Source organism: Toxotes jaculatrix, chromosome 12 (assembly GCF_017976425.1).
Source record: "Toxotes jaculatrix isolate fToxJac2 chromosome 12, fToxJac2.pri, whole genome shotgun sequence".
Taxonomy (NCBI): Eukaryota; Metazoa; Chordata; class Actinopteri; family Toxotidae; genus Toxotes; species Toxotes jaculatrix.
The window spans coordinates 14,691,272-14,710,765 of record NC_054405.1 but is presented as its reverse complement, the minus strand read 5'-3'; the positions used below and the strand labels follow the sequence as shown (position 1 = coordinate 14,710,765).

Here is a 19,494-nt window from a genome sequence, read left to right as displayed (position 1 = left end):
AAAGATGTGAGCGACTTTGAAAGAGGGTTTGTTGATGGCAGGAGCTTCCGTCACAAAGACTGCTCAACTGGCTGGTGTTTCAATAGGAAACGTGACTAAAGTGACATCTGCATTTACAGCTATGGGAAAGACGTCAGTATATAGAAAAGACAGTGCACTTTTGATGCTTGTGCATTAGTGCGATATGTAAGGAAAAGCAGAAGAGCAACTCTCAGGTGACTGAAAATGTCAATGCAGGATGTGATCAGACTGTCAGCAAGAACAGACCTTCAATAATTACACAGAGTAAGAATGAAATGCATAAACCTCTCTCTACAAAGATTAACGCACATTTGAGATTTTGGTGGTTAAAAAAACCCACAGGCACTGGTCTACAGAGATGTGGAAAAAAGTTATTTGGTCAGATGAGTCATCTTTCACTATATTCTCCACATGGGCAAGTGCATGTGTGCTTTACATGAAGACAACAATACAGGCCTGAGTGCTTGACCCCTACAGTGAGGGGATTCAGTGGTTCTGTTATGCTGTGGGGGGCATTTTGCTGGCATGGTTTGGGTCCACTTGTCCCCTTAGAGGAAAGGGTCACTGCAAATCAATACAAAGTGATTCTGAGTGATCACCTTTATCCTATGATGAAACATTTCTATCCTGATGGGAGTGGTCTCTTCTATAGGTCACGAGAGGCCACTGAATGGTTTGAAGGGTTTGAGAACAATGTGAATCGTATCCTATGGCCTTCGCAGTCAACAGATCTCAACCCAACTGAACACATACGTGAGATTTTGGACCAGAGACTCGTAGAATCAATGCCAAGGCGCACTGAAGCTGTTCTGGTGGTACATGGTGGCTCAACACCTTACTAAGACACTTTACATTGGTTTTTCCTTTAATCTGTCACCCGTCTGTAGGTTAGCTATGTGGCAATGCTCCTTCCTCTTACACTAGTATTTAGCCAGTCGATAACTCCTTATGGGACTGTATAAAGTATTTGCCTGCTTTGACTTTTGGACCTCCTCCTTCTTCCAAACCTAAAACGTTGTTTAAACCTCAAAGATGTTTATCTTTAAATCTTCCCTGGGATGTGACACACAGTTGTGTTAAATTATTAAGAGTTGATGACACAATACAGACCATAATGGCTCGCTGATCTGCCTTGGCATGTCCTCTGACACACTACAAGTATGTAGTTAGACTATAATGGATGTTGTGGTGCTGTTAGGCAGTGCAAAGCTGCATATAGGCTATAGAAATAGCTTATTTGTTTGCGTAGTATTTTTTCCTTCAATTAAGTGACTTAGCATATTTGCATAAAGTACTGTCCTCCAATGTCTGTTAGACATCTGTAGGTAGCTCTAGTTAGCCTGACAGTATGCAAGACTTTTTTGCTGTAGTTATGCACATAAGAGTTTTTTCTTTAATGTGTCAGGTAGTACGTTTTTGCGCTAATACAGTATTTTCATTTTTGAGTATTTTTAATGTATTCTCTGACATGTAATAAATTGAGAATCCTTCCAACAGAGGCTTTCAGATGAAGCCAACCTTTTTTTTCCTTTTATGATCCTTCATATTGCATTATAGTGGGCCTAATAGAAATTCTGTGTCATTAACTATATGAATTCACTGTAAATGTATGCCATTATGAGAGCTGGAATGTTTTACAGTAACATCATCTTTCGGGAGTTCATATAACCTGCCTTATCAAAGGAAAACATGTAATATTCAAAGTTTATAAATAAATACTTACATTATGTTAATCCTTTGAATTTGTCAGCAATCTTAAACATGTCTCTTGACTATTAACTAAAAAACCTAAATGCTACTACTCTGGTAAATGTGAAACTACACAGCATATTGAATTGACTGCTAAAAATTCCCACTATTCACCCAGGTATAACATAGTATAGGTGACATTTGATAATGTGTTAATGTTTGGATGGATTTTCATTTTCATCACCCATTCCACTAGACAAGTACAAATGACCTTCCCATGGGAGATCCATAGAATTTGCACAGGGTCTCCTATATGAGGACTCTTATAGCTACCAAAGAACCATTTCACTGCATTACCAATTTTTAATAATACATAGGACCCCATGAACTACACGTATTGTAGAACCACATCTGTCAAATACTGAATCAAATCCACCGCATGTACAACAAGGTTTACTGTGCAGTGATTCAGTGATTTACTGACATGAAGGTTATCCATAGAAGTACCATTCTTAATCTCAACAGCCTCAGCCAGTGACGGTGCCACAGCATGTCTTATTTGAGGTCAGTGGAAGTGAATCAGCATCAGTCAGTGTGTTGGCCAGGTACCAGGACACCATGTTCCTAATTGTGCCCAGCAAAAAAAAGGCCTGGGAATATGAAGCAGCCTTTGGCAAGGCTCCAGCTCTGGAAGATGCACTGACAGACTGCCCGTCTATCTTATCTCATTGGCATAAGTGCAACAGAATGGAACCATTTATCTTCGCAGAGAAATTGGAAGAAAGTCAATGAAAGATGACTAATGCATTCTATGTTTAAACATATGTTTTCCTCAGTATTTTCAGTATTTTGTATTAGGATCCACAAAATCATACATTTTTTCAGCATGAAAAAGAAACTACATGTAGAAGTAATGAACAGATAGAACTGCAATATTTTCCCTATCAGCCATTTCCTGGAAATACATGTCTCTCTGTCTGGTCTGGCTGTAAGACACTTTTCCATTTGCTAAAGACAGAGTTCAATTTTATTTATTTGTTTGGGGGCTGAAACACCTTCCAATTCATGACAAGGCAGGGTGAAGGATGAAGCCAGCTGGCTGTCAGTGGCAAGGAATGGATGTGAGAGACCAGGGATGGATGGAGGTTAATGCCGAATAGGTGGCTATTGGCAGTTAGAGATGGATGGATGGATGGGTGGAAGGGTGAGGGACAGGGGCTAGGAATGGGTAGGTGTCAGTAGCTAAGATTGGATGGAGGTCAGTGGCCAGGAATGGGTGGAAGTCAGTGGCTAGGAATGAATGAAGGTCAGTGGCAGTCAGTTGCTAGGCATGAATGGATGACAGTAGCTAAGAATGAATGGAGGTCTGTGGCTAGGAATCAGTGGAGGTTAGTGCATCAGAATCAGTGGAGGCTATTGGCTAGGAACAGATGGAGGAATGGATGGAGCTCATACCTATGAATGGGTGGAAGTCAGTAGATAGGAATGGGTGGAGGTCAGTGGTGGTCAGTTGCTAGGGATGGATGGAGGTCAGTGGTTGGTAAATGGTGGAGGTCAGTGGATGGGAATGGATGAAATGATGGCAGTCATTTTTGGGGCATAAATGAATTAGGACTGTTATTTATTGCCACAAACTGATTTTGACACATTCAGAGTGGCATTAAAACGAGACAGAGAGAGAGACTTTTGTGTGATTTAAGTTTGCTCTGGGAATAGCCTAGTTATTGTCTTGTAGCCTAATTTAGAATTAATGAGGCCACTTTTTAGGGTTTCGTTGTCCCACGAGGTCTGCTCCTCTGTGTTGCAGATAGACTTTGCAAGGTGTGTAAGTTGGCCAGTGAGTGGATTAGGTCCTCTGAGGGCTGTTTATTATAGCATTGTTATGGTTGTGTGTATTGCATATGTCATCTCAGGAAATTGGTCTTCAGTTAGTACAGTCTATAAACATACAAGTAAGACCACATTATCTAATACCGAAATTTGTTGTTAAATCTGGTGAGCGCTCATGCTCAGAATAAATCCTTGGTTTAGAAATTTGCAGTAGAATCAGCAGTACTTACTAATTTTAACTTCTCTATTTAATCTCCTGGCCTTTCCCCTAGTGCCACCCACAGGACAAAGTCCCCATTTTAAGTCCCCACTATTGGTAAAGCTCTAATAAGTGCAGGCACTAACAGGGCTTTTAGAAAAGCTTTAAGGGTTTTAGATTTTCTTTAAACTTGTTCTCTTGTTATTGAATTGACTGGAGTAACCTTGGTTTTTGAGACATGGTTTGGACTGTCTCAGTAAATCCTTTTTTTAATCTAATTGGTTAAGCACGCACAGTACTCGCTGTTTTTTTTCCTCTCTTTTGAGTGTGTTTCCAGACGATCGTTCCCTTCGTTTCCATAAAGTATGAAGATAAACTTGCGGACACTTGAGACTCGCTGAAGTTGGCAGTCATTGGTTTGGTTTGCCACTCAGTGCCAGACAATCTCTTTGTTGAACACACACAGACTTGTAACTCTTGCTTGCTTTAGAGAAGGTCAGCATTATTATGAATTATATAGCATGAGTTTTGTAGACAGTGACAAGAAACATGGAAGAGAATAGGCATGGTCCTTTAAATTATTACTGCAGGAACAGAAAGATTTCAGCACAGCTGTATTTAACAGGAGAATCAGCCTGTCTGATGCCTGCAGATTTGGGCCTCCTCCAAGCGGTGGTAGAACAACTCAGGTTGTTCCTACAAGGCCTGGCAAGTAAACTACTGGGTGCACTAATTAATGGGTTTCCGGTTGCGCTCAATATAAAACTAACACTTTGCCAGCAGACCTGCCAACCTGCCTGCTGTTGAGCATCAGACTCCAAAGGGCCAAACTTTAACAAGAGCAGCATGGGTGCAGACAAAAAAACTGGAATGATAAACAATCCATGGCCCACTGCATTATAGATCGGTAAAATTCAAAGTCCACATTTTACAGCGCGATTGCATAGGAATTGAAATATTTCACAAGGCAAAGGGATGAATCAGGCCTGCATTCAGTTACAGCTTCCACATATTTATGAGGCTTTGCCCTCGACTTTACAGCTCACTCTGATTATTCCACTGAGCTGTATTAGCAGATTGGCTCTCTGCTCCATATCTCAGCTCGAAGTGATGACAAGTGACAGTTCACTGTCAGAAAGAGAGGACACCACAGCTCCCGTTCTCACCCCTGCTGTCACGGTTCGAGGTGGATGATTTGTCACCACCAGAGTCTGTTTATATGCTTCATTACTGCAGGTTCAAGCTGTGGCTGTGAGGTTACCAAGCACTCAGACAAGTACCTCCGCTGCTGTGTTGGCCAAAGCAGGAATAAGAAATCACCCTTGTTCAAAGGCTGTATCATTCTTCTGTAGTAAAAGCTGTACGATTAAACTTCTTGTCGGAGCTGTTGAACATGATCCTTAGTTCTACCACAAAGTACACACACACACAGTTATCCTGCCATTCACACTGACATCATTTTGACCAGAATGATCACACACATCACAGAGAGATGCATTAGTTTTAAGGGGGGCTACAAGAGGTGATGAATAGAACTATCAAAATGTGAATGTGCACACAAATGCTTTCAGTAAATTCATGCTAATATGCATGTTAGATTTATTTTTTTCTTTTTCTCTAAAGGAATCTTATGCCTTAGGAAAAGTTGCAGGAGGTCATCAAAGACATTTGAGATTATCCCTCTGGGTCCATGACAGCAACACACACAACACTGATATATTATTACCTTAAAAACGTGTTAGCAAATTGTTGCCTAGTTACACATCCAGCAGATCTGAGGCATCACTCATTTGGAGTCGTTTTTCTGGAAACCGAGTGAACACAAGTCCAACATTCACTCTCTTTTAGCTCTGTTTTTGGTCTCTACCAAGTCCTGAGGGAAATATCTGTCTGCTGATGTTCCTCAGCTAGTCTCTAATATTATCTGTCTGCTCTTTGGTGCTGAGGGGTTGGTGTACAGTGGGTTTATCTCAGCCTTTTTTGCTCAAAACAGCTGCTGGAAACAAGGTTGAGTAGAGAAGAGAGACTCAATCAAAACAGTAAAGTTGTGGGCCCAAAAAAAAGCTGAAAGAAGCTAAAATTGCCATGTGGAGATGAGGGAAAATGGGGGTTTGTTACAACAAGCTACCCCTTTCACATGCAAGTAATCATGTGATGAACTGAGGAATATTGATTAGAGCAGTTACAGATTCACATTTAATTGATTCAAGTCAGGGATGCTGTTTTCCTACAGATTACAACCATAGACTGTATATAGATGTGTTGTATATGTAGATATAACTATATATATACATATACACACACACATACATATATATGATATGTATTTATATACAGTCTACAATTAAAACTCTGATATTAGGACAACACACCACCATACAGGCAGGTCATCTTACCTGCCATGTATGAACTCATTGCACATCATGGCTCCTCTGTCCTCACAGTACTCAGCACTGTAGCACGTAGTTGTTTCTAGTACAGGACAAAACAACAAATATCATGTATTATGAATGTTAAGATGGCTCCTATTGATAACCACCACTGAAGATTCCTGCAGTGAAGGGCTTTAAGATGAGATTACTGATGGATGGGTCTGCTGCCTGCCTGACAATCCTGTAGATTTATGGCTGCATGGCTGCATGTCCTGTATAGTAATCCATTTGTGGGACACTACATCATTTTTCCGACAGGTGAATTAGGGTTCTGTGTGATTGCTCACCTCAGTTTACAGCTCAAAGGCTTGCAACATCAAATCCTGTGCAAAGGCTTGTGACGTTTTTCCTAATAATGTTTTGTGATGGGGTTGCATTTCTGTCAGTACATCCATGCGACACAGAGAAGTGAAATCTGACACAGATTTTTCAGTAACGGTTCATAGGTCCTGCTGTAACAATGAATAAGTTCGGCAGGCGGGCTGACATGTTCCATCACTACCAATGGGACCACTGTAGTTTGAGTCAACCTCACATTCACTGTTCTGCTGGCAAAAAATACTATGTATTTGTGTTTTCAGTAGGAAACAGTGGACTCTGGGAAAGTCAGAAAGTGTTGAGAAACGCACTCTTTGTTGATCTTTTCGTGGAATTTGTTGACAATAATAAAAGTTAGTTAAAGCTAGTTATTTTTTACATTTCACTAACATTTCTTATTAGTGCTGTGTAACAAAGCCGATTGAAGAGCAGGGTTGTGAAGGATTTCTGGGAAGAGAAATCAATTTATTGTAGTAGATATATATCTTTTTAAATCAATAACCGCACATTAGAAAAATAATGTTTCTTCATTCACTTCCCACATAACTGAAGTTTTCAATATGGATCTATCTCACACTGAAACATACCAACATATAGCCAGAAGTGAACTCACAGCCAGGTAAAGGCCAGGTTTCTACTGCACAGACAGTAGAAAAATTAACAGAGGAAAACACAACTTCCTTAAAAGAAAATTAACAAAAACTTCTTTGTGTCCATTAAAAATAGAAGTGTCCACTTTACATTTGCCCTCCTCCCTCTTTCTTCTGTTTGGGCTTCTTCTTCTTCTTCTTCTTTTTCTCTGTCTTGCTCTCAGACTGTGACTGTGTCTTGCTCTTCTTGGCTGGGTTGGGCTGAGAGGCCGTCGCGCCATCCGCCGGTCGTTTCTGCTTTGTTTTCTTGTCATGTTTTTCTTTGGCTTGTCCTTTGTCTGCCCCTGGTTTGCCTGTGGGGCCTGACTGATCTGCTGCTGACTCTAAAACAGGCTTCTTGCGCTTTTTACGTTTTTTTGTTTCTGGTAGAAAGCCTTTCTTCTTCTTCATGCAAGCTGGCTGTTGCTCGGCCTCCTTGTCAGACTTTGTCTTTTCAACTTTGGGTTTCCTATAAATGTGAACACATTCTAGGTCAAGATGACAGGACAAACAAACAGAAGGGGAAAAAAAAAACATCTCGTCTTTCCTGAGCCCTGTGTGAAGCTGAACTTCACTGAATCAGTGGCACTGAATCAGTGACATCACCAAATCACTCGTGTTAATTCCTAAAATCATCATTTTAAAAAGTTATCAATTAAATTATAAAATAGGAATTGGACCAAATTTCTCTGGTTTCAGCAACAGTCGCTTTTAATCCAACTAATTTGTTTGAGCAGACACTAGGGGACACATTTCATGTCCTAAAGCCACCACACCATTTCAACACTATGGAGCTATGTTTATTTATTGGTTGTATTAGTTTGGGGGTTTTTTTTGTGACTGATCTGAAGACTGAATATAATTGTCTGAGTGTCTTTGAGCCAGTGCCGGAGTGGGATTGCTTGTGGTGAGAAGTGTGGAGTGTCTGATCTTTTTTAGCTCTTTGAAATCTCTGAACAGCAGCACCACAGAATGAGGAAGCACTTGTCATTTACCATTGTCAAAACACTGATATAACTTTTAACCCTTTGAAACTCTTAGCTGTGTTCTTATCCCTCACATTTGTTTTAAAAATTACTGCAAGTTATTTATATCACATACACAAGCCAAAAGAATTTTTAGGTCAGGTAAATGTCAGAAGTGCATGAAAATATTATAACCCCGTCCTTCGATCAGACCACTGTTATGACAAAAGAAATTTGCAGATTACAAAATGAAGAAACACTCAGTGTGGTAACATGCTCTTAAATAATCAGTTTACTGTCAGCTGTCTGCAGTAATCTGACCTCTTCAATGTCATGTAAAGGAGAAACCTGGTGTCGGGCCAGGAGACTAGAAAAACATGATTTCTCCAGCTTGATTTCCCAGAGATTATGTTGATTTCCTGGCCTTTTATAGGCCTAATGAGGTTTCTTATCTGCTTTTTACATGTGAAGGACAAAAGACAGCAGGAAAAGAATCAAAGCAGACCTCTGCGAAGGGTACATGAGTAAGAAAGATCAACACATATAGTAATGCGTAAGTGTATTCAAAATGATTCCAATCACTCTGAGCAGCAGTTTCTCTGGCAGCCATTACAGACCCCACATTAACTCACATGACTCCAAAGTGTTTCATCACAGCCCAGTAGGTGTCCTCCAGCTTCCCGGTCTTCTTGAAAGTGATGACACTGGTCAGGGGCTGCAGGACCTCCTGAAGGGGCTCCAGGTTCACGGACAGCTTCTACACAGGGCGGGCAGCAGAGGCAGAGATTTAACGTCTGGTCTGGAACCACATCAACAAGTCCCCTGTCACGATATCAACCCTCACACTCCCAGCCCAACCCACCTGCTGGCGAACGTGCTTGACCAGGAACTGACAGAGCTCCAGGGTTTTCACCACCTTCTCCCTCACCACCTTGCTCTCAGTCTGATCAACCTGCTGAAGACTCTGAGAAAAGAAGACGACGCTGGGGTGAGACTGCTATCCATGTTGGCTTCATCATCAGCTGATCCTGTCACTGTGCTGCACCTCTGATTTGACAGATATAATAAAGTTTGACGCCTGTATATAAAACAAATAGCGGGTACTTTGGTTTTATTGGTGAGTTGTTGGTGTTGGGTATTGTTGGCCAGCTATGGACTGGCCACTGTCATTAATCTTTGTGTATTTCAGCTCTTTCGAACATTGTCATGTTTATATTTTTAGACTTTTTAGAGTGTAAATGAACTGCCTGTGTTTTTGTTTGCCAATTTGTGTTTCTGAGTGACTTTTATCTTGCAACTGTTAAATATGGGGAACTAAAGGTATTAGCCTGCAGTCAGGAAGTGAAACAATGGACATTTATTTAACTATTACAAGTTTAACAAAGCTCAATAAGGAGAGCAGCTCAGAAATCAAGGACTAACATTACGCTTTACAACAAACATTCAGAAACTGGAACAAAAAAAAAATAGGAGGACAAAGGAGGGGAAAAAAGACGGGGTGACGCAGAAGTGCAGTGGCTTGGTGAGGAACTGCAGAAGCATGTAATCATGCTCCTCTTCACCCTCAGCGGCCCCAAGGACACGCAGAGGACGGCGAGTGCAGCACTGGCTCTAATCATCGTTTATCACTGCATGATGTAAGCTCATAAAGTACAAGAAGAATATAATTAAAACCTCCACAAGCCTAAGGGATGTTGGCGTATGAACGGCTCTACTTGTGGTGAAGAGCTGATGTGTAGTTATAGCCTCATGCAGTCATACAAATAGAAATATGACTTTTAATCATTTCCATGTAGATATTTACAGATATATGTTGGACCTAGATGGCACTGGTATCCAATCAGTGCATCCATACAAACAATCATGTGTGTAATGTTCTGGTGTCCCCACATTCACCATGTGGTTAACATTTAGGGACAGTGCAGCTATGTATAAACACAACACAGACATATTATCACCTTATATAAAGTTGACATGGCACTCATACAGTGAATAAGCCAGGCTCTTATGAAACATTTCCTAACATCTCCATATTTTTCAATAACTTCCATGATCTACAAACCTGTTGTAGTATTTTTGTGGACTGTAACTGAGCGTGAGCTGCTGTGCAGTGCAGCTGCTGCTCGGTCTTAACCCTGTAATGTGTCCCAGGACTGAGATGTGTTGACTTACCACTGCCAGCCGACCTGCCACCTTCGCACAGAGCTCCGTCCACGGAGCGCCGCTCAGCAGCTGCTGAACCTCCCTGCTCTGCATCGCCCGCAACACCAACACACACGCTTGGCCCTAAACACAAACACACAAATACAGTTAAACGGTGACAAATGGATCCTAAAAACAATGTATCTATGTCTATGTATCCAGAGCCTGTCACAGGTTATTCCTCTGTGCCATGGTGCCATGTCATTTTCCAACCAATGAGCTACATTTTACACTGACATGTTCCGTCTTTCATAACCATGAACACACTGTAGTTTATTTTGCCTCAGTCCCACATACACCATCCTGCTGCCGTGAATACTATTCATTTTATTTCCCTTTTTATTTTCCAGTCAGAAATTTATCGACATAAAATCTTTACCTGCTGGTGTCCTCTGACCCCAGATGTGATGTGCTGCACCGCTGTATCCAGCAGATTCACACACAAAACCTGGAAATAACACACAAAGCTACATTAGTTACTGCCAGCAGAGACCTCCCCATCTGTCTCCACGGTGTTCGGGACTAACTCCTGTTTTCTGAACAAGATGCGTCGCTGTACTCACGGGAAATCTGGTGAACAGGTCTGTGAACATCTGAGAGGTCAGAGGGCTCTTCCTCTTGTTCAGGAAGGAGGTCAGAGCCTCTCTGAAGATGGCAGAGACCCGATCCACATCCATGTTCCCCACAAATCTCAACTGAAAACACCATAAAAGATCGGACAACACACCATCAGGACTCAGTCTTTCTGTCAGCAGAGGCACAAATATGTAAAATATGACTCACCCTGATCACCTGAGTGTGATCAGGGTGTCCTGAAAAGGGGCAGAAGACATTTTAACTCGTTAGAGTGGGGAAATGTAAACTGACTGCAGAAATATCTGAAGACAGCTTTAAATACTAGACCTTCTTTTTTAACTTCCTCTCAAATAGAGAATTTATATGAACAAACAAAAAAGCAGCAACTAACAATTGTGTTGATTAACGATTAATCTTTTGATTATTTTCTAAAAACTAGAAAATCGTAATTTCCCTTAGCCCAACGTAACATCCTCACATTCCCTGTTTTGTCTGACCAGGTCCAAAACCTAAATATGCTCAGTTTACTGTCACAGAAGATGTAGAAAACCACATATTACTCACATTTAAGGAGCTGAAATTACAAATGTTTGGTGATTTTAAAAAAATGACTTCAACTAATCACTTCAACTCCAATGCAGGCGAAGAAAAAAAAAAGAAGGACAAAAAAGAAACCTGTGTGAAAAAGACACTCCAGGTAAAGGGGGCCAGGTTATCAAGCACTGTCCCACTTCCTGACCCAGTAAAGTACAGGAACAGACCTGGAGTTTATTTGGTGCAAAGGTGGGGATAAAATGAGAGGTGAAAATCCAACGGGAATGACTGCATTTCATGTAAACATTTAATTACCATTTGTCTACTGACGAGCCTTGTGATCTAAAACCAAGAGAAAAGCTTGGCCTGACCATTGTGTGATCTGTTTTGGGTAAAGTTTAAATGCAGAGTGAACCGTGCTGACTGTCTGTGCCTGCAATACCTCACACACTCTCTCTCATTAGCCTGCTGACTGACTGACTGACTGATTCTCTGGTCTTACTTTCTTGTGATTTGAGGGATGAAAACAAAAGTGACACTTGAATCAGTTTGTGGTAAACGTACGTCGTTTTCAGCGGTTTTCTGAGCTGCCTGCTCCTCTTTGGTGTCAGTCGGAGGAGTTCCTCGCAGCACTTTCATCAAATACAGAGACGCACTGCAAGGACAGGTCAACATCAGCAAAATAGCAAACACCCGCACAACAATTTTTGGACTGTGAACTGTTTCTTTTCAGCTCAGTCATTAAACAGTTGTACCTGAAGTAGTAGAGGCACACTGAGGAGTCGGACAGTTTCTGGGTTTTCGTCATCAGTTTGTCCAGCAGGTCATGAAGCTCCCCCTGTCTGTCACCAACAGTCTTGCAGTAAACCTTGGACCTACACAGCTGGTTCCTGAAAAAAAAAAATTACACAAATAGGCGAAATATTTATTCACAAAAGGATAGAATCAGTAAATGGAGGGGATGGAGACAAATGACACTGAAATAGTGACAGACCACATGTTGCGAATCACCTCAGTCCACAGCTAAAGTGCGTTACCTGAAGATGTGTGCTGCTCTGCGGAGGAAGTCCTGCTCCTGCTGTTCGCTGCCAGAGCTCATTCCTCTGTCGATGATGTTGAGCAGTGGCTCCACCAAGCCCAACACGAGAGGACTGCCAGCCTGCCGGGCCACGAACACCTCAATGAGGTCCAACACCTACAGCAGACAAACAAAGGAGGGACACAGCTTTGAAGTTAGTTGAAAGTGTATTTTTCTCCACTTCTGATCATTAACAGACTGTGGAAAAGCATATTTTCCAAAGTGTCAACAAGTCCATTACAAGACCACAGACCGAGGGAGAGGTACCTTGATCTTAAAGTCTCGGACCAGCGTCCTCTCTTTCTGTAATTTCGTCTTCTCATCCTTCTTGGCCTGGGTCTTTTTCTTCTGCTCTGAGAACAGCGCTGACAGGCTCTTATCCAGCTCCATCATGGCTTCATCATCTAGATCTTCATCACTGCTGCCATCCTCCTCTGTGGCCTGGACATACGGACCAACAGAGGACATGTGGTTATAACCCAGAAGATTTTAACACAATGTTACGTTGAACTTCCGTCGTGGCCTGATCACTGTTATCCTCATCTACAGTCTCTGTACTTAAGAGACAAGGACATGACTAAATGGGTCTAGCTGTGTTAAGTTTTCTTTGAGCTACAAACTGTTGTGCTGCCCCCAAGTGGCCAGAAAAAGTCAACTGAAGCAGGTTTGAGCAAACCGTACACACAAAGCACAGACAGCAGGCCGTGCTGAAAGCCTGAACACCCACCAGAGCATTCTGCTGCTGCAACACCTTCATCAACTCTAAACGGAAATTTTGATCCACTTCTTCTTTTTCTTCTTCTTCTTCTTCTTCATCTTCCTCATCCTTGTCGGAGTCATCATCTGCTCCATCTGACGTGTCATCCTGGCAAAGACATAACCACATGTTAAGGGATATCAGTATCAGGTGTTTCCTTTGAAACACTACAAAATTAAAAAAATATATATATATATTTTGGGTCTGGTAGAATTGAGATATGAGATATGAGAAGAACTGACCTCCATTTCCTCATCATGTTCCTCGTCATCTTCCTCCTTTGTTTTGTTCTTGTGGGCTTTGTTGGTGGCGTCGTCAGTGACTACCACAGCACTGTCCTCCTCGTCCTCTTTCTCTGGGTCCAAAACCTACACAGAGCCCAAAAACACCACCATTACAGGCAGGTACAAAGCTGTCAGTGAAATATACTTCACACTGAATACCATTAGAGATTATAAAATAGAACCCCTAAATAAGACTGGTCACTATTAAGATGGAATCTGTTTTCTGTGTTGACACAAAGTCTACAAATCCTAACAAATTAAAATATATCTGTTATCTGTTTCTTATCCGATCACAAGACAAGGACTAAATCATCACCATGGCAATGGAGCAAACTCCCTCCATTACTAAAGGCCACACGATGTGAATGAAAGATCTTGGAAAACAGAAGTAATTAGGCTGAACCAATATCTTATGTCTGATTAAAATAATTTTTACATAAAATAACATTCCTGGTCTACAGACCTGATTTTATCATGTCTATCTGAAAAACCATTTCCACAAACATTGCTGTCAGTTGGTGTCAAAATTGACTTTTGCTTTACCATTTCATAAAGAATGACCTTGTAGGTGTTACTTACATCTAAGATGGCGGTGAGGGCTGCTGCAGTAACATGGGGGCAGATGGAGGAGAAGACGGTTTTGCAGACCTCCCTAATGTGGCGGCTCGGCTGGGACAGCAGGGACAACAAGATGTCCACCATCACCTCCACCCAATCAGGTTCCTCCTCCTCCTGCTCTTTGGCTGCATCGATGAAAATCCACACATCCACACACTTTAAAGCATATTTCTTTGACCACTTGGGTGCATAGGAACACACTGTCAGTACATCATCTGACACCTTATGAAGCTGATATGGAAAAATGTGTTGGCAAACAATTGCTTATTTACAGATCCAGCACACACAGGATAAGACTTTCGGATGGAAAAATCTGGCTCTTCAGCTGCTACATGTGGACTGTAAAAACCAAAACAACGTGCTGAAAAAGGAAACAAGGCCTCACCTTGTTTCTTTTTTTTCTTCTTGGATTTCTTCTCCTGGGCTTTGTCCATACAGCTCTGCAGGTCTTTCATGATGTCCAGCAGTTCCTCAGGGGCCTTCAGGAGAAGTGTATTTATGAGAATATTCAGAGTCAAGGGGATTATTTCCCTCTTATTCCACTAATATTCATGCTAGTGTTTTGTTTTTGTGCCATAAAACTAAAATTTAATTACAGTATTCTTTAAGAACACAACAACTACAATATCAAGCCTGCAATAACCCAAACTCATGGCTCTGGTTGTGTGTTGTACCTTGAAGAGGTGCATGCCGACCAACAGGAAGAGCTGCTGGAAGGCGCCGCTCTCTGCTGTTTGGCCTTTCTTTGCTTTCTTCTTCAGGTTTGCCACAGACTCCAGCATGCTGGAAGAAGACGTGTAGAAAAAGAAATGTCAAACATGTTCCTTCCTTGTTAAGCAGCACCCATTCACCAGTGTGGAAAACGTATGGTCGTTAACATCTCTTAAGCTGTCTTACTAACACCACACTTAAGCAAAGAGGCCCCACTCTGATCAGATTTTCTCGTCCTACCTGTCCCAGGCCTGTCTCTGCTCAGGGCTGAAAGGCTGGCTGCTCTGGACACATTTTGGCTGGTTAAGCAGGACCTGGGCATACTGGATCAGGTGGTAGATCCACATGGTGCCATCAGCCGTCACACCCAGTGCTCGCTTTTGGTTGACCACTGCACCTTCAGGCGAGTCCTCAGCAAGGGGCATGTGGTGCATGGACAGGAGGAGCCTAGATGGTGCACGGACAGAAGACAGTGATGCGCATAAGTCACAAGACACCTGGACAACCTTGTGGTCTTTGGACAAAACAGGGTTGTCCTCTGGTGATGATGATATATCATGGCTACACTTGCTGAGATCAGTGGCTCATATTTAAGAGACAGCTGTCTAAGAACAGCAGAGAAGATTTCGTGTCTCACCCAAAGAAAGAACTGACAAGCACTCCTCTGGTTTTATCATCCAGTGGGACGGAGAGCTTCCCCTTCGTCTCTGCAATGTCGGCCGAGGCCTTCTTGGCACTGAAGAAAGCGTGGAAAAAGACAAACCTGGGGAAGAAACAGAGCGGCACCAAATGATGGACTTGTTTTCATCAAACGCAGAGAGAGACCTTCACATTGCTCAGCTAAAAGTCTCACCTGGCCACATCCATGATGAGATCCTCCTGCTTCTTCACATGGTGGTTGTCAATGATTGAGGTGAGCCGAGCTACAATCCACTTCCTCAGGCGTGACACGGAGTGCTCCCTCCTGAGGAAGGAAAATCAACAGTTAAATCACGTTTTTATTCCTGCATCTTCCTGTTCAGGGTCACCAGACCGGACAGGTACAGAGCTGAGATTCTCAGACTGATAAACATTTCATAGCAGACGTATTCACTCACTGCTCCCGTCCTTCCTGACTGTCTTTCTGCTTGCGAGTGTTGAAATTCAGCAGCTTGTCCAGCTGAGGTTGTAGGAACATATTCTTCAGCCAGTCCACGTAGCTCTGCAGAGCTGCAGGCTGGAGGTGCTGCACCACCCTCCAAACCGACGGCACCACAGGGTAACCCTGGTTGGTCAGCGAGGAGAAGCCCACCATCACTGCCAGCTGTTTGTCTGAGTCCTGACAGCCCTGCAAGAAGTTCGACACGTAGATGTCCATCTCTGGAGCCAGCTTGAAGCGGTCTGGTTTCTGGGAGAGGAAAATGTTGGATGAAATTCAGCTTTTTGATACCACTTTCTAATAAGTAACCCTTCATGAATAAACTGTGAGCCATGGTTTTAATAATGGTTAATAATAATAATACACAAAAGCTTTACAGATCAGTTACAAGCCATTAAAGTAAATTTTGGGTTGCCAGATTGTGAAAAAGCTCTCTCTTTCCAAACCTAATCAAGATTTGCCTTTTTAGATCTAAAAACAGCTGCAGAACATCTCGACCAAAATCATTTTTTTCTAACAAATTACTGGCATTAAAAAAAAAAAAAAAAATTAAAGAGGTGATGGGCTGTTGAAAGGACCAGCTAACAATATTTTTCACAACCAGGCTAAAGTAAAAAGTTGTGAATGATAAATAATTAGTAAATGATCTATTAACATTAATAAAGAAATTTGTTTACGGCTTCATATAAGGGGTGACTTATCAGAGGGCGCAATATGGGACAAAAAATCATTACAGGGTTTATTCAAACAACAAAAATGTTTATTTTTGCATGTGTCACACCACATTTAAACTTGTTCTACATTTATCTCAGGTATCCAAAGTACATGCTATATCTGTATTGAGTTTTAAAGAGTGTAACCTGCTATTTATGGTCAACTAGGCAGGACCACTGACCTGAGCACACACCACGTGTTCCCCGTAGTGCATCATCACCTCTCCAGACAACACCTCCTTCAGCTGGGCTACTGACAGAAAAGGCAGGGCACTGCCCAGCAGACGGAAGCTCAGGTAGCTGGACACAAACAGGAAGACGCAAGGAGGACAAGTTAGCAGAATGTTGGAAATAGGACAATATCAATATCTTTTTACGAATTTTTCAGACCTGTTGAACCATGTTAAACCTGCATTACTAGATTTTTTTTTTTTAGGTCACAGAAATTCAGTGTTAAATGTTGAGGATTAAGATTTCTCAGCCCCTCATTGCTTCCCCTCTTGAACGCCTTTCCTCCTGTGAGGACTCACTGAGTTGGCCCAGGCTGCTCCTTCAACATGCCGTCGATGATGGCTTTCTTCCAGAAGAGCTGGAAGCTGTCCTCCTTCAGTGAGAGCTTCAGGAGGTCCAGGACCACCGGTGGGAGGACGCACTCTTTCTTCACCGAGCGGGCCGCCATCTTTAACACCTCTGTCAGCCTGTCAGAGAACATGACATGCTGCTCAGATTTTCAAAAACGACTAAGTAAAGGAATGTGTGAGAGGGCAAGAGAGACAGAGATAGGAAGCCAACATGTGCATGTATGTGTGTGTGTGTGTGACAGAGGAAAATCAAACCAATCACCGTGTTCTTACTTTGGGATGTTGTCATCGTTGATGATGGTCGAGGAGCCCAGCAGCTTCTTCAGTTTCTTGGGTTTGAGGGTTTGTGGGAAGCGCTGCAGTGCTACCAGCAGCAGCTGCATCTGCTCTGGGGTGCTGAAGGCTGATGCCAGGTCAGTTTGCAGAGCGCTAAGCAGGACCTCCTCAAACACCTCCTCTGGGATCTGAAGCACAGGAAACAGAAACACATATGGATTTAAGTAAAAGATGAAATTAAAATCCATTATGTATACGTATATGTCATAGTATTAGCTATATGGATAAGACTACAACTGAGCAGTCACCTCGGTGAGGATGTCCATCATGGTCTTACTGGGCAGGTCCTTCAGGTGTTGTTTGTGCTGGGTGAGGCTCTGGAGGAGCTGCACACATCCCAACACCACCTGCGGCTCCTGCAGAGACATAAGACAGAGCTCAGAGACCACAACACTGCGGCGCACACTTTACACAACAACATTTAAACACAGAGTCTGCAGGTGTAGGCTATACAGATTGGTATTTAGCAAACTGTGTGTGTTTCAGTTCAAACTCAATCTCCCACTATCCAACAACGAAGGTGAGACTACTTACTTTAGAGAGGCGGCTGGACTGATGAAGGGCGAGGACACCAAACAAGTTTCCAAACATAGCATTTCTGGCAAGTTTCTGAAAAACACAAAAAAAAACCCAGACAGTCACAGATCTCAATTCATAAAGCTGCTTTAGCCAACAAAGAAAAAAACACTCACCTTCTTCACTGTCTGCAAATTGTGCTTTTCTTTGATTCTGTCAAGTATACTCTGCAGAGAGACGTCTTCAAAGGCACTCAAGACCTGAAAACCAAAAAAGCTTAGGTCACACTTATGTCTGCTGAATTTAATTTAAGGCTAGGGTTAGGGTTAGAAAGAAATCTGATAATGAAGCATCAGTCGCCTCCACTCACCTGTCCCAGAGCCACACTGAATCCAGGTCTCACAGTCTCTCGTGTGTGTCCCAGTCCATCCACCAGCCTTTTAAAGGTGTATTCCAACTCATCTGCCTGTAACACAGAGAGAGCAACCACACCATGATACACAGCTGCTGCTGCTGTGAACAGTGAAGCCTCTTTTCTTGTGGTCATACTCATTAAAAGCCTACACTTACACACCAACACACTGCACACATTCTGCAATGTAGAAATTCTATAAGTAACAGGGTTCATGGTTCAGATATTTAATTCCCTCCACTGCATTTCAGAGGAGAGGGATGGATTACCAACCAGGTAAAGTGGACACAGGCCCAGGGCCATTTTTGATTTAAATGGCAAAACAATTACATTCTATATAGTTCTGAATGATATATTATAGCTCTGTTTACATGTTTAAACACTAATAATATAATAATGGTTCAATAGTATAATAATATAACACTGACAGGGCCCATGCTGAATAATACTTTTACTAATAAGGAACTTTTATTTAAGTAACTTTACTTTTGCTTAAGAAAATTTTTTAAACAGGACTAATACTTGTGTGCTTTTTTTGTGTATTACTGTTATTTTCACATTGTAATTTAAATATTTATCCCATCACTGCTGACATTACTCTTGCTGCTACCAATATCCCGGCTTCTAAGGAGCGCATGTACACTGACAGTGATCTGCCTCACCTTGTTGTTGGTTTTCAGATATTGGATCAGGTCTTCCACCGCCTTCAGCCGGACCTCCTGATCCGGTTTGGCCAAGTCCCAGAAGAAGTCGAGAAAGACGCGGTTCTGCTGCAGGATCCCGGCGGGCCGGACCGACTCTGATGCTTTCACTGAGAGCTCCACCATCTCCACAGACATCTCCTCACACAACCACCACTAAGTGTACATGCTGCTGCTGCACGAGGAAAAACGTGCCTCAGTGAACAGATACTGCTTCCGGTTCAACCCCCCCTCCCCTTCTTTTTTTTTTTTTT

The 19,494-nt window shown here is 42.3% G+C and overlaps 1 protein-coding gene across 1 annotated transcript; it reads right to left on the bottom strand.

Moving 5' to 3' along the window:
- Positions 1–5,411: 5,411 nt before the first annotated feature.
- On the bottom strand, positions 5,412–19,438 carry mybbp1a (MYB binding protein (P160) 1a). Its single transcript, XM_041051575.1, has 27 exons — positions 19,202–19,438; positions 18,498–18,593; positions 18,304–18,387; positions 18,146–18,220; positions 17,860–17,967; positions 17,549–17,739; positions 17,225–17,392; positions 16,877–16,994; positions 15,941–16,230; positions 15,697–15,807; positions 15,481–15,606; positions 15,084–15,290; positions 14,807–14,915; positions 14,518–14,611; positions 14,094–14,257; positions 13,473–13,598; positions 13,201–13,338; positions 12,741–12,914; positions 12,433–12,590; positions 12,151–12,285; positions 11,960–12,050; positions 10,849–10,980; positions 10,665–10,733; positions 10,256–10,369; positions 8,946–9,047; positions 8,716–8,840; positions 5,412–7,587 (listed from the first exon to the last, which is right to left on the bottom strand). Exons 1-27 carry the CDS (start codon positions 19,376–19,378, stop codon positions 7,227–7,229), a joined length of 3,843 nt encoding a protein of 1,280 aa, XP_040907509.1. The 5' UTR covers positions 19,379–19,438; the 3' UTR covers positions 5,412–7,226.
- Positions 19,439–19,494: the final 56 nt, after the last annotated feature.

What these genes read in the sequence shown, in the direction of transcription:
- mybbp1a (XM_041051575.1), bottom strand. Translation starts at nt 19,378, where the DNA reads ATGTCTGTGGAGATGGTGGAGCTCTCAGTGAAAGCATCAGAGTCGGTC. An exon ending in ATCTGAAAACCAACAACAAG is followed by an intron (nt 18,594 to 19,201) that starts GTGAGGCAGATC and finishes TCTGTGTTACAG; the next exon opens with GCAGATGAGTTGGAATACAC. An exon ending in TGCAGCAGCAGAATGCTCTG is followed by an intron (nt 12,915 to 13,200) that starts GTGGGTGTTCAG and finishes CCGTATGTCCAG; the next exon opens with GCCACAGAGGAGGATGGCAG.